Genomic DNA, 13,525 nt, shown 5'->3' on the forward strand with positions numbered 1-13,525 from the left:
CATTGGAGCTCCCATCACTCTTGGCCCTTGGGTTTAGGGTCCGACTGGAGCTTTAACACCCCCTTTCTATTCCCACTCGTTTGTAACCCCATAGCAAACTTCGAGCACCTGGGCTCTGGAATAAAGTCACCGACCAACTAGAACTGGATGTAGGGCACGTTGCATAAACCAGTATAGACCCTATGTCATTGGGTGCTAGGCAACATCCGATCACAACGCACGGCAAAACTATAAATATTTACTTGTTGGTCACTTTTCGCACCGACAAGCAGCTTCTGACGAAGGCCTCGATCTGGTTCCTTTGACCAACAGAGAACCGCTTCTGCTCTACATTGTGACCACCACACAAGTGGTCAGCGCTGCCCTGGTGGTAGAGCGAGAAGAAGAGGGCCACGCCCTCAAAGTACAGTGTCCCGTGTACTTCATTAGCGAGCTCTTGTCCGATTCCAAGACCTGCTACCCCCAAATCCAAAATCTCCTGTGTGCCATCCTCATCGCCAAGAGGAAGCTGCGCCACTACTTTGAGTCTCATATGGTGATGGTTGTAACGTCCTTCCTCCTCGGTGAGGTCGTCCAAAACTAGGATGCCACGGGAAGAATCATGAAGTGGGCACTCGAGCTGATAGGTCAAGGCATTGCGTATGCCTCATGAACAGGCATCAAGTCCCAAGTGCTAGTTGATTTCGTTGTGGAGTGGACCGAGGTCCAAATGCTACCAGCGGTCATCGACCAAGAGTACTGGATGATGTACTTTGAAGGATCGTTGATGAAGAAGGGCACCGGCGTGGGGCTGGTCTTCATTTCATCACTTGGGGTATGCATGAGGTACATGGTTCGCCTTTATTTCCCCTCCTCCAACAATGTGGCTGAATATGAGGCACTCATCAATGGCCTACGCATCACCATTGAGTTAGGCATCCGACGCCTCGATGTTCGGGGTGACTCTCAGCACGTCATCGACCAAGTCATGAAGGAGTCGAGCTGCCACAATGCCAAGATGGCTGCATACTGCTAGGAAGTCCGCTAGCTGGAGGACAAGTTCAACGGCCTCGAGCTCAATCACATCCTAAGGCATCTCAATGAGGCAGACGACGCGCTGGCAAAAGCAACATCCGGCCGAGAGCCGGTGCCAATGGGCGTCTTCTACCTCCTCTGTGAGGCGCTGCCAACGGACAAGATGGAGGCTCGGTAGCTCACACGTCGTGCCAAGTCATTTGTCCTTGTGGACGGTGAACTCTACAAGTGAAGCCACACCGAGATCCTGCAACGCTACATCCCCATCGAGCAGGGGAAGCGGTTGCTGAGTGACATCCACAGTAGGGTTTACGGTCATCATGCCATGCCTAGAACCCTAGTCAAAAACACATTCCGATAGGGCTTCTATTGGCCAACCGCGGTGGTCGATGCTGAGCATATTATACGCACCTATGAAGGGTGTCAGTACTACACTCGGCAGACCCACCTACCGGCCCAAGCACTCCAGACGATCCCCATCATGTGGCCGTTCGCGATCTGGGGGCTTGATCTATTTGGACCTCTCAAAAGAGTGCCCAAGGGCTATACACACTTGCTTGTCACCATAGACAAGCTTACAAAGTGGATAGAGGCTTGACTGATCTCCGCGATGAAGTCCGAGCAAGCCATGCTGTTCTTTCTCGACATCATCCATCGCTTTGGAGTCCCAAATTCCATCATCACAGACAACGACACGTAGTTCACCGGAAAGAAGTTCCTCCGATTCTACGATGAACACCACATCTAGGTCGATTGGGCCGCCATGGTGCACCCCCATACGAACGGGCAGGTCGAGCGTGCAAAAGGCATGGTCCTACAAGGCCTAAAGCCTAGGATCTTCAACTGATTAAACAAATTCGGCGCACGATGGGTCGCAGAGCTTACCGTGGTACTCTAGAGCCTAAGGATGACCCCTAGCCGGGCCACCGGCTACGCACCATTCTTCATGGTCTACGGCTCTGAGGCCATCCTCCCAACCAACCTCGACTATGGAGCACCAAGGGGCAGGGCGTACGATGAACAGGGAGCCGAGGAGTCCCTCTAGGATGCCATGGACCAGCTAGATGAAGCATGTGATGTCGCCCTCCTCCGCTCGGCCAAGTACCAGCAAGCGTAGTGCTAGTACCATAGCCATCGAGTGCAGGGTCGAGCCTTCAACGTCGGAGACCTAGTGCTCTGCCTCGTCTAGAGCAACAAGGACCGCCATAAGCTGTCTCCGCCATGGGAGGGATTATACATCATCACGTAGGTGCTCTGACTAGGCGCTTACAAGCTCAAAATCATCGATGGCGAGGTCTTTGTCAATGCCTAGAACATCAAGCAGCTACATTGCTTTTACCCTTAATAAACGCACACTTTCTCTTATCAGTTTTGCTATCGAATTCCCTGATCTTTAGTGACACCCGACCCCAGCAATGGCAAGGGGTCGAGCATCACTCAGGGGCTAATAAGAGCATATTTATCCGGTAGACATTCTCTACGCCCGACCCTTTCTCATGATAAGACCCAAAAGCGAGGTCTGCGGAAATGAACCCTGAGTAAACCTGGTCGGACTGCGAGAAAGCTACACCCCCGATGGCTACGGCGCCTTTGCTCACCAGTGCGATCAGAGTTTTTTCCGCACCCCAGGATTTTTGGCCTTAGCTACGAAAAGTGTCAGTGCGCGTCTAAGAGTTTATCTACCTGGCCAAACTTCCTTGGTGCCCGACCCCCTCTCATGTTAAAACCTAGGAGCTAGGGTTGCGGGAACAAACCTTGAGTATAACTGGTCAGACTGCAAGAAACCCATGCCCCAACGGCTATGGCGCCTTTGCTCACTAGTGTGATCAGAATTTGCTCACCCGCACCCCGAGCTTTATGGTGTTATCAACAGAAAGGGTCAGAACGCACGAACCTTTTTATACAAAAAAGGGGAGAGAGGCTAAACATCTGTTAGGCTATAACAAGATTTAAGAGCTTGTCCATTCATTACAAGTTCGCTACCTGGCTTATCTGCCTAACTGAATTCTTGCGCGGGATTTTATCATCCTCTATCTCCGTAGGTAAGTCCTGTCCCAGCAGGTCATACAAGCCGAACGAATGGCTTAGCCGCTGCCGAGGGACGGACAGGGAGCAACAAGATACCCCACGTGGGTTATGCTGACCCCATCACGAACGACAGACCCAGATTCTGCTCAAACTTATCTGGTAAGAGCTTTTTGAACCCGTCACACGTGCCGCCAAGGTAAGTCCTATGCTAGTGGGTCACCCAAGTCGATTGAATGATTCGGGCTGCTGCCAAGAGACGGGTCACCCTTACTATATGCATGTTTTTCTTGTATTAATCTCGCTATCGAGCCTCCAACCCCAGCAACGACAAGGGGTCGGGCCTCGGTCGGGGGCTGGCAAGAATATCTATTCAATAGACATTCTCTATGCTCGACCCCGCCTCACGTTAGAAAACTAGGGGCATGGTATGTGGAGACAAACACTGAGTGAAACTGGTTGGACTGCAAGAAGCCTATGCCCCAGTGGCTATGGCATTCTTTGCTCACCAGCGTGATCAGAGTTTTTGTTCCCGCATCCTGAGCTTTAGCTTCCACCTACCTAGGAAGGATTTTAAGAGGCCCACCTATAGAATCTCCATCGAGGAGAGGTTGGTAGGTCGCCTGTAGCCAATCATACGGCTCGAGTCATGGCCGAGAGATGAGTAAGGAGCAGTGGGATACCTCATGTAGGTTATGCCAACTCCATCACAAACAATGGGTCTAGACCTCACACGGACATATCCGGTAAGAGCTCCCTGAACCCGTCACTCGAGCCTTTGAGGTAACTTTACCAAACCCCACTTTTTCTTTTCTAGTGCATAAACATTCATTCATCCATTCATTCATTTCATTCATCCATTCATCCCATACATCCAAGCATTGCATATGCAATTGCTACATCACAACGCTTTGCGTTGCATCACGAAGCGGTAGCGGTCTCATTCGACATGAGCAGCAATTGACCGAGGTTCGAAGGCCGGTCCGCAAAGGGCTCGAGGCCGCATCATGTCAAACAGAGCCAGGGGAGAAAAACCAAGATGAGCCCCAGCGGCCCTTGCATGACCCCACTCAGAAGCAAATAGGGACATCTCGACCTTTCTCGTTCGATCCTAACCTTGAGCCAAGCCCACAGATTCCCCATCGAGGGGAGGCCAGCGGGCCACCTGAGCCTATTGAACGGCTCAGGCATCTGCCGGGAGGCAGGTTAAGGAGCAGTGGAATGCCACATGAGGGCTATGCCGACCCTGTCAGCAGATGACGGATCCAGATTCCACTCGGATGTGCCCGTTAGCAAGCTCACTGAGCATGGCACTCAAGCCATCGAGGCAAGTGCCGTTAGCTCAGCCCCTCTGATTGTGGAAACCGAGGATGGGATGACACATGAAAATTGGCTAACCCCTACTGAGCCCCAGGGGCTTGGGGGCTCGCGCCGCCCAACTTGAACTCAGGAATCCACAAGACAGAGGTTTGAAGGCTGGCCCACAAAGGGCCCGAGGCCGCCTCACGTCGAACAGAGCCAGGGGAGAAACCGCAGATGAGCCCCAGTGGCCTTCGCCCAACCCGCTTAGAAGCCGAAAGGGTCATCTTGACCTTCTCGTTCGATCCTGGCCTAGAGCCGAGCCCATAGAATCTGCATCAAGGAGAGGCCAGCGAGCCACCTGAAGTCACTCTCCAGGAGCGACACGGGCATCTGTCGGGGGGTGGGTTAAGGAGCAGTGGAATACCGCATGAGGGTTATGCCAACCCAGTCATGAACGGTGGACCCAGATTTCACTTGAACATGCACGTTAGCGAGATCACCGAGCGCGTCACTCGAGCCATTGAGGCAAGTGACATTAGCTCAACCCCTTCGGTTGCGGAAACCGCCGACGGGGCGATGATCACAAAGATAAGCCGACCCTCGATCAGACCCCTACTATGCGTGGGGGCTCGAGGAAAGTTGGACTCGCAAGGAGACCGAATGCATGGTCACAGAATGATGGCTTAGATCCTATGGAGGGGGTACGTGTGAGAACTAAGAATAATATTTCTAAAATAAAAAATGCTTTCTCCTACTAGGTTCCCTATCCTCTCCTCGATCTTCAGTGACACCCGACCCCACCAACGGCGAGGGGTCGGGTCTCACTCGGGGGCTGATAAGGGTATACAAAGACCCTTATGAAACAGTCACCATGCCCGACACCCTTCCTCATGTTAAACCTAGCGGCAAGGTCTATGGGAACGAACGCTGAGTAAAACTAGTTGGACTGCGAGAGACCTATGCCTTGGCGGTTACGACATCTTTGCTCACCAGCATGATTAGAGTTTTTGTCCTATACCTCGAGCTCTACGGTCTTAACAAATGGAAGGGTCAGAACACATGAACCTCTTTTCACACATAAAAGGGGAGAAAAAATAGATTCGATCAAACAAAACAAAGTAATAAGTTTATTCATATTGTACAGAGGGGTCAGAGCTTGTCCGCTGATTACAAGAATGGATTGAACTAACTAACCCCTCTAGGGGAGAACTATGCCCTCGATCCTGTCCGCCAGGTCCTACGAAAGGGGAGCCACCACCGTCTCCATCTCCTTCAGCTCATGGGCTTCATTGCCGGGCATGAAGACGTGGCTCATCGCCTCCAGGTCGATGCTGTCCCCATAATGAGAATGAGCAATCACAAAGGATTGATTCACCCCGGCATGGAGAGCATTCCTCTCAAGCTGGCGCACCCGAGCCATGATCTCGACAGCATGGGCCATGAGCGAACTGGTTCCCTCCGACCGCACCACCTCAAGGTCATCGTAGACCACTCCAAGGGTGGTGCTCAGGATACCAAGCTCATCGCTCTCTGCCTGAAGATTCCTTCTCACCTCGGCGAGGTCCACGGATAGCCCAGCGGAAATGCTCTCGGCCTCGAGCTTTTAGGTTGTCATGTTTCCGAGCTCGGTCTAGAGGGAGCTGACCTTTTGCTGTGCATTGTTGCGCTCTTGGTAGGCCTGATCATGCTCTTGGATGGCCTAGTCGCGCTCCTTATGAGCCGCGCCATGTACCGAGCGGAGCCGCTCCATGGTTTGGAGCGGCTCATCCCTCTCCTTACATAGCCAGGCGACCGCTGCAGCATCCAGACTCGCCCTCTTCTCTAGAGCCATGAGCCTCTCCTTAGCCTCGAGCTTTAGCTCCCTCTCTTTCTCAACCTCGGCCAACAGGTCGAGGATCTTCTACTGGGCCTCGGCGTCCTTCTGGAACAGCTTGTCATGTTCCTTTCTAACCTTGGCGTCCTCCTTGTCGTCCCTCCGAGACCTCACCGACAAGGCCTCAAACAACCTCTCTGCCTTGTCACCATGCCGACGGGCCTCGGCCACCGACGACCGAAGATTGTTTGCCTCCTTGGCAAGGGGGGTCAGTTTGGCCATCCTCTGCTGGGCGGCTACAAGCTGAGCGGTCACCTCCCTACGTAACCACGCCTCCTCGACAAGGCGGTCCCAAGTCTCCTTCTGTTCATGAAGAAACTGAGACTTCCCCCAGCTGCGAGCGATGAGGGACTGAAAGGAGATGATGGTCAGTACATAAGAAACATATGGAGAAAGGAAAGGGTGAGAAGAAGGATCAAGTGAATACCCATCCGGCAGGAACAACGACATCGCACAGGGCACCCCTGGCCTGGTCTAGGGCTTCGAGCATAGATGCGACCCCCATGTCGAGCCTCTCCCGCTCCATGCTCTCGATGGCGTTGTCGAGGTTGAAAAGAGTCGATGCCGGCTCCTATGGATTTGTCCACCAAAGTAGGGGCTCGCTCTGCGTAGGCGAGTTGTCGCCCACCAACATCAGGGCTAGGGATGACTTCTCGCCAGCACCAAGCGCCATCGGTCCCTCTCGCTGCGACGTCCCCGTCGAGATGCCCCCTTTAGCGACTGAAGGGGTCTGCGGTATGGGCACCAACCTCTTTCCTAGCACCACAACGTCCGAGGATCCCTCGGCCGCATCCCCCTCCCTCCGGTCCATGCCAGGCTCCGTCGTCTAGGCTGTCAATGGCATGGGTCACACCGGTACCTCAGGCGCCACCATGATAGCGCCCGGCTTTGACCCACCTGTCATAGCCGCCGCCACCTCCACATACGCTGGTGGGGTCACAACCGGCTGCATCGCACCCACCACGGTCGGCATCACAAGTGCAGTTTGCAGCCCCGTCCACCCTGTCGTTGACAGTGGTATCACCACCATCGCCGGCTGCTCGGTGACCTTCGAACGTGCCCCTTAGGCCCCCACGTCTGCCCGTCCTGCCGAGGGCATGGGCACCACCATGGGCAGTGCCTGTCTGGCCAAAGGCGCGGTCGCACTGGTGCCGCTCTCGCCCAAAATAGGCGTGGCACCAGCCGATGGCTATAGTCTCGCTTGGAAAGCAACGCTCTTCTTTGGTGCTAGCGCCAAAAGATTACGCTGCCTCCCGATGCTGCAAGAAATGAAAAGCATAAGTCATGATGAAATCCATCCAAAACAAAGGAAGCAGGGCAACTAATAACTTACCTTAGCGCCATCGGGCGGCATATACGTTTGGGGGCGAGGCCGCTTCAAGCCCGCCCCCTGCTCCTGGGCTGAGGGGCTCACTCTCCTTGACTCTTGGGGCACGACAGTGGAGCCACCCACCTCTACTGGCATCTCAGGCATGGTGGCAAAGCCGCCCACCCCTATTGACTCCTGAGGGAGGTCGATGGTACGTCCCGCCTCCACCGGCTCCCCGGACGTACCCTTACCTTCGTGGAACGGAAAGGGTCCTAACTCCTGCAAGGGCGAACCACTACCTGTCAGCGCATCTTCGTTCTCCAAGATGCCTCACTCGACATCATCGGCTACCTCATCGTCGCCATCATCATCGTCATCATCGCTGTCGGTGTCCTCCCCTCGTTCCCGCGCTTACAGCTTCCGCTGTCTCTTCCTCCTCTTGTCCTCCATCACCTTCCTCAGCCGCTCACCCTCGGCACGATTCGCCGCCCTCATAGATAAATCCCTCAGCAACAGAGCCGGGTGATCCGTGAAGATGAGGTCCCTCGGCTGGTCCCATCCCCCTCAAAGTTAGTATTAAGAGGTCGGGAAATCAATTGAAAAGAAGGTATAAAGAGGGAGAACTTACGAAGATGACATGGCCTGGTTTTAGCCGCATCGAAGGATGCCTCGGCACCAGGAAGACGAAATCGAGGGGGGCACCCGCGTCGTCCCACGAAGGCTCCATCAGCTCCTTGAGGTGTTGCACAATCTTGGAGTTGGAGAGCGCCCCCTCGGCCAGCGCCGTTCCGTCAAACGACGCCTCGGGCACCATCGCATATAGCAGGAGCGCGCGTATCATCATCGGCGTCACCCTCCTTGCGTGGTAGGCCCTGATGACGCCTGACTCCTTCAAGCCATTCTCCTTGAGGATCTGGATGGCGGTGATGTGGTCCCGGATCCTCTTCTTGTCCTTCTCTGGGATGCCCCACTTCCTCCATGACTCCGGGGCCTCTTCGATTAGGTGCCCGGTGAACTCTGGCAGGGTAGCGATGGTGTCATTCTTGAGGTAGAACCACTATGAGTGTCACCCCTTGTTGGATGTCGACAACCACATCGGCGGCTACTCACCGACTTGATTGTTTTGGAGCTAGATGCCGGCGCACCCCATCGGCATGTGCAGCTCCTGCCTGCCGCTTTTCTCCCTCTTCTTCTGGAGGGTGATGGCGAAGAAGTACCTCTAGAGATCGAAGTGGGGGCTGATCCCTAGGAATCCCTCGCACAGGGCGACGAACGCCACCATATGCTGGATCTCTTTGGGATTGAGGTGCTACTACTCAATCTTGAAGTAGTGCAACAGCCCCCAAAGAAATCTGTGGGCGGGGGTAGTGAACCCGTGCTCATGGAAGTGCGCGGACGACACCACATAGCCATCGGGCGACGATGACAGATCCTCCTCATCGATAAGCAGTCACTCCTTGGCCGAGGTCCACGCGTGAAGAAGGCCGCGACGGATGAGGCCCTCTATGCGCTAGAAGGTGATGTCAGGGCGACGGTCGCGAGGAAACCAACCGCCAGCCTAGATCTCCACGCATGCCATGATCTGCCACAGCGTCATGTCGTGGGATATGCACACGCAATCTCTGTCCGTTCCCTCGGGAAACTCGCCGGACGTTTCGCCTCTCCGTACGGGCCATGACTCGTCACGAGTGCAAGGAATACGTATCTAAAAACACCTCTACGGCATGTCTGGGCCTGGGAGTTCGAAGGTTGGCCCATCAGCGGTTTCGACAACCACCCCAAGCACCTTTGAAGTAAGGAAATAAAAAGGGATGGCGCTGCTAGCGACCAGCGCCTAGGCGCACGAGCACTACGGGTATCTCGGCCCACGTTCGAGTCTCGTCTAGAGGAAATCCATAGTTTTCCCTTAAAGAAAGGCAGAGAGCCGTCAGGATCGGTCGAACGGACCCAAGAACTATATGGATTGACCGCTGAGAAACTGGAGTCGGTCACCAGCTGACCCTAGCTGGATCCCCGCGAACAGGATGCCAGTGCCCCAATCAGGAAAGACCTTTTTCCAACCCACCAAAGCTCACAGCCGTACCCACGAAGGGTCCGATCTCGACAAAAAGGAATCACCGTTCTCGGACCACGCCGTAGGCGACAAAAGAAGGCCAAGGTCCTCAGAGTCCTCCCGTTCGGATAAGCCTCCGAAGGAGTATTCTACTCCTCCGAAGGCTCGGGGGCTACTGTCGGGGACCAATACTAGGGTATCCAAAGATGAGGGGCTAATGGTCGTTAAACATTAATTCCTCTAGGGGCGCGACTGCAGCTCCAACCGACCCCAGGTACGCAGGCTCCGCCTCGCCCGACCTCTGAGGGCGGGCTCCGCCTTGCCCGACGTCTGAGGGCTAGCTCCGCCTCGTCCGATGTCTGAGGGAGGGCTTCTCCTCGCCCGACCTCTGAGGGTTGGCTCAGCCTCTCCCATTGTCTGAGGGTTGGCTCCGCCTCGCCCGACGTCTGAGGACGGGCTCCGCCTCGCCTGACCTCTGAAGGCAGGCTCCGCCTCGCCCGACCTCTGAGGGATGGCTCCGCTTCGCCCGACGTCTGAGGGCGGGCTCTGCCTTGCCCGACACCAAGGCCCCATGCTGCCGCCAACCACTACGGGCCAGAAAGTACGACCCAAGGTCAAACTTCTGGCATCGTGCAGTGAGCGGTCATGTCTCAACATGACCCGTCCCAGCGACATGTCATTCTAGGGAACTCACATCGCGCCACAGTGACGGACGTATGGTCACTATGCTGCCTACTCCCTGTACGACCGCTGATCAGCACGCTGGTTCGCCGCGCCGCCCGCCGGGGTAGAGTGGGACATCACGCCCCGCAGACAATGCCAGGGCGTGGCATCATCGGCGTACTGGCCTCCGGCAAGGAGCCGTCCCTGTCACAGCCTGCAGTGTCGGCGGGACCCACACCAAGGAAAAGAAAGGCCCGACGGCCATGAAGGACCTCCTCTCCCTCTCATTCTCCTCTCTTCACCCGCTGTAATCCGTACTTTTTCTTGGCTTATAAAAGGGAAAGCAGTGCACCCCACTAAGGGAGATCGAATCCACGAGCATCGCAACACATCACACTCGAACCTCGAACATATAGCTGAGCAGCAACCGAGCTCTCAATATCCGTTCGCTCCCTTCACCAGAGACTTGGGACATGTCCCTCTCTCGACCGTTTGTAACCCCTACTAGGAACTTTCGGTGCTAGTAACACGAGCAGCAGCAATGAACTGGACGTAGGGACATTCTGCCCGAACCAGTATAAATCTCGTGTCCTCTTAGTATACCATCCGAGTCAGACGAACAATATTAGAATTTATAAATTTATTAGTCGATGTTTACTCGAAACACCGATAATTGGTCTCCAAAAGTGGCAGGGATGAACCATTTGTTATTCGTTAAATTTATTTCGGTAGGTGTTAGCCATTCTTCTGGTATTGTACAAACAGTTGGGCAGTACGTAGGGTACTAGTGTTTTTTTTTAACTCGTTCTGTACATATACGTGAGCGTGAACAGTGTCTTGCGCGTGCGGGGTGCGGCTGTGCAGCCTGGTCAGCAGGAACGAGATCGTCTAACCTCACACGAACCGACTGCAGGTATGCCAAAGTGGCATGGGCTGCACAAATGGCAAGGCCCATCGTAGCCCACACAAGGTCCTGCCGATGCCGAGAGCTTCGTGGATACTGGATAGGTAAAATCGCCTCCACCGTCTTCCGTAGTTCCACCGGAGGGCCGCATCGACTGCTGCGCCGTCGCCGTCCTCGCCCAGCGGCCATCCTTGCCGTGCGCCGCGTAGTCGCCGTCGCCGTCGCCCGTTCGCCTCCGGTCTCTGATCCGCCGCCGCTGTGAATCCTCCCTCTCCTCGTTGTCTCCGATTTCGATCCGCGCCCGGTTACCGTAGGTAAAAGTCCGACTCCTCCCCTCTTCTCATCGTATCCCAAATTCCCAATCCATCATGTTTGTTGATGTATGTAAACGTGCTGCGGGCACATGCCATCCATAAAATTCACAAGATTATTGCCGGGCCGGGATCAGGAGGTGGGGCGACGCGATGTCCAGTAAGCGGCGAGCCGTAGGCCAGGACGACGATCCGAGGCCAAGTCTGCGCCACTGCCGCCGCCATCGACACGCCGCCGGCCGCCGTAAGCACCTGTACCTGGTGCTGGATGACTGGAACAATGGATTCAGTATCCACAAGATTGATCCCGACAGTTTGGATGACGAATCACCTGCCGGTGCCGGGCAGGGGCAGCAGCACCTCCCGGAGCCCCCAGTGCTGCGGCTAGAGTCACCGATCGGCTCCGTACCCCATGACCGTGTGTCCTTCTCCGCGCTAGGCACCAAGATGTTGGTTTTCATGAACCACCGCTGCGCCCTCGTGTATGACACCGAGACGGCGGTGGTGTCCATCGGCCCCCACGCCCCTGCTCGGATGCTGTGCGGCTCCGGCGTCACCGTGCCTGCCGGCGGCATGCTCTACGCACTGTCGCATCGCTTCTTCGACAAGGAGGATCCGAGCTCGTTCCATGTGATGCAGCAGGAGGGCGGCGGCTGGTCCTGGAAGACCCTGCCGGAACCACCACCGTCGTTCACCAGCCGTCAGATTGTCGTCTCCCACGCGCTGCACCCTGACGGATGCACCATCTTCATGACCATGGCTGACGGGGGCACTCCAGGCGAACCATTGGGCACCTACTCCTTCAACACCGAGCGTTCGGAGTGGAGGAGCCATGGGGATTGGGCTCTGCCTTTCTTTGGCCAGGGTTACTTCGACAGCGAGCTGGACGCATGGGTCGGCCTTCACTGGGAGGGCTACGTCTGTTCCTGCCAAGTCGCCTCCCGTTCCCGTAGCAGCAACAGCGAATCATCTATGATCCTAATGACCAAGGAGAAGCTAGCCTACGACTACGAGGACTGGACCGACAGGCGCGGTAGCGCCTCTCTCACCTACATGAACATGATGGGGGGCACAAGCAAGTTTTGCGTTGTACAGACCATGATGCCAGATGGAGTCGACGACGAGGACCGGGACTACTGCTCGGCTCGCCAGCTCCGTTTCACCATGTTTGGCCTCAAGTATGATCGCAGTGGAGAGCTACGCATCACGAATCGCCGCTCCACGCGCTCCTTCCTATTGTCAAGGCATAGATATAACTTATTTGTTCCATTTGCATTATGGATTTAGTAGTAGCTGCTGCTTGCATTGCATTGCATTGGTCTGTATTTGGTTGGAGCATGTATTCTGCATAGTACGATTGAGGGTAGCAGCTGGTGTTCTTGATTGATAATTATTATTATATTATATATATATTGAATTCGATCTTGTCCTATCTTTAAGCTGGTTGATTGTGCAGACGTGCCATTGGATGGGGTTAGATGGTTAGAACGTACTCTCTCCGACAAAAAATAAGTGAGGCTATGGTATCTGTGACAAAAAGGTATCATAGAAGCTAAAAGACAAATTTTATAGAACGGTGATTAGACCTGCTATGTTGTATGGTGCAGAATATTGGCCAACGAAAAAGACGACATGTTCAACAGATAAGTGTCGCGGAAATGCGTATGTTGCGTTGGATTTGCGGTCATACAAGAAGGGACCGAGTTCGAAACGATAAGATACGTGATAGATTAGGGGTAGCACCAATTGAAGAGAAGCTTGTCCAACACCGGTTGAGATGGTTTGGACATGTCCAACGGAGACCTTCAGAGGCACCGGTGCGTAGTGGAATCCTAGGCCAGGATAGTAACGTGAAGAGAGGCAGAGGAAGACCGAAGTTGATTTGGGTAGAGGCAATAAAAGGATACTTGAAACGATGGAATATACCCAAAGACTTAGCCTTAGATAGGAGTGCTTGGAAGACAGCTATTCACGTGTCTGAGCCTTGATTGTTTCTGCTGGATTTCAACTCTAGCCTACCCCAACTTGTTTAGGACTTAAAGGCTTTGTTGTTGTTGTTGTATGGTATCTA

General features: G+C 54.6%; 1 protein-coding gene across 2 annotated transcripts; it reads left to right on the forward strand.

Annotated features, from left to right (window-relative positions):
• The first annotated feature begins 11,249 nt into the window (after positions 1-11,249).
• LOC136547530 (uncharacterized) lies at positions 11,250-12,822 on the forward strand. 2 transcript variants are annotated; one of them, XM_066539477.1, is made up of 2 exons: positions 11,250-11,457; positions 11,570-12,822. In XM_066539477.1, exon 2 carries the CDS (start codon positions 11,608-11,610, stop codon positions 12,739-12,741), a length of 1,134 nt encoding a protein of 377 aa, XP_066395574.1. In that variant the 5' UTR covers positions 11,250-11,457; positions 11,570-11,607; the 3' UTR covers positions 12,742-12,822. The 2 variants fall into 2 exon arrangements, with proteins under 2 accessions (XP_066395574.1, XP_066395575.1); XM_066539478.1 differs by having other exon boundaries at positions 11,592-12,822.
• Positions 12,823-13,525: the final 703 nt, after the last annotated feature.

Source organism: Miscanthus floridulus, chromosome 3, assembly GCF_019320115.1.
Source record: "Miscanthus floridulus cultivar M001 chromosome 3, ASM1932011v1, whole genome shotgun sequence".
Lineage (NCBI taxonomy): Eukaryota > Viridiplantae > Streptophyta > Magnoliopsida > Poales > Poaceae > Miscanthus > Miscanthus floridulus.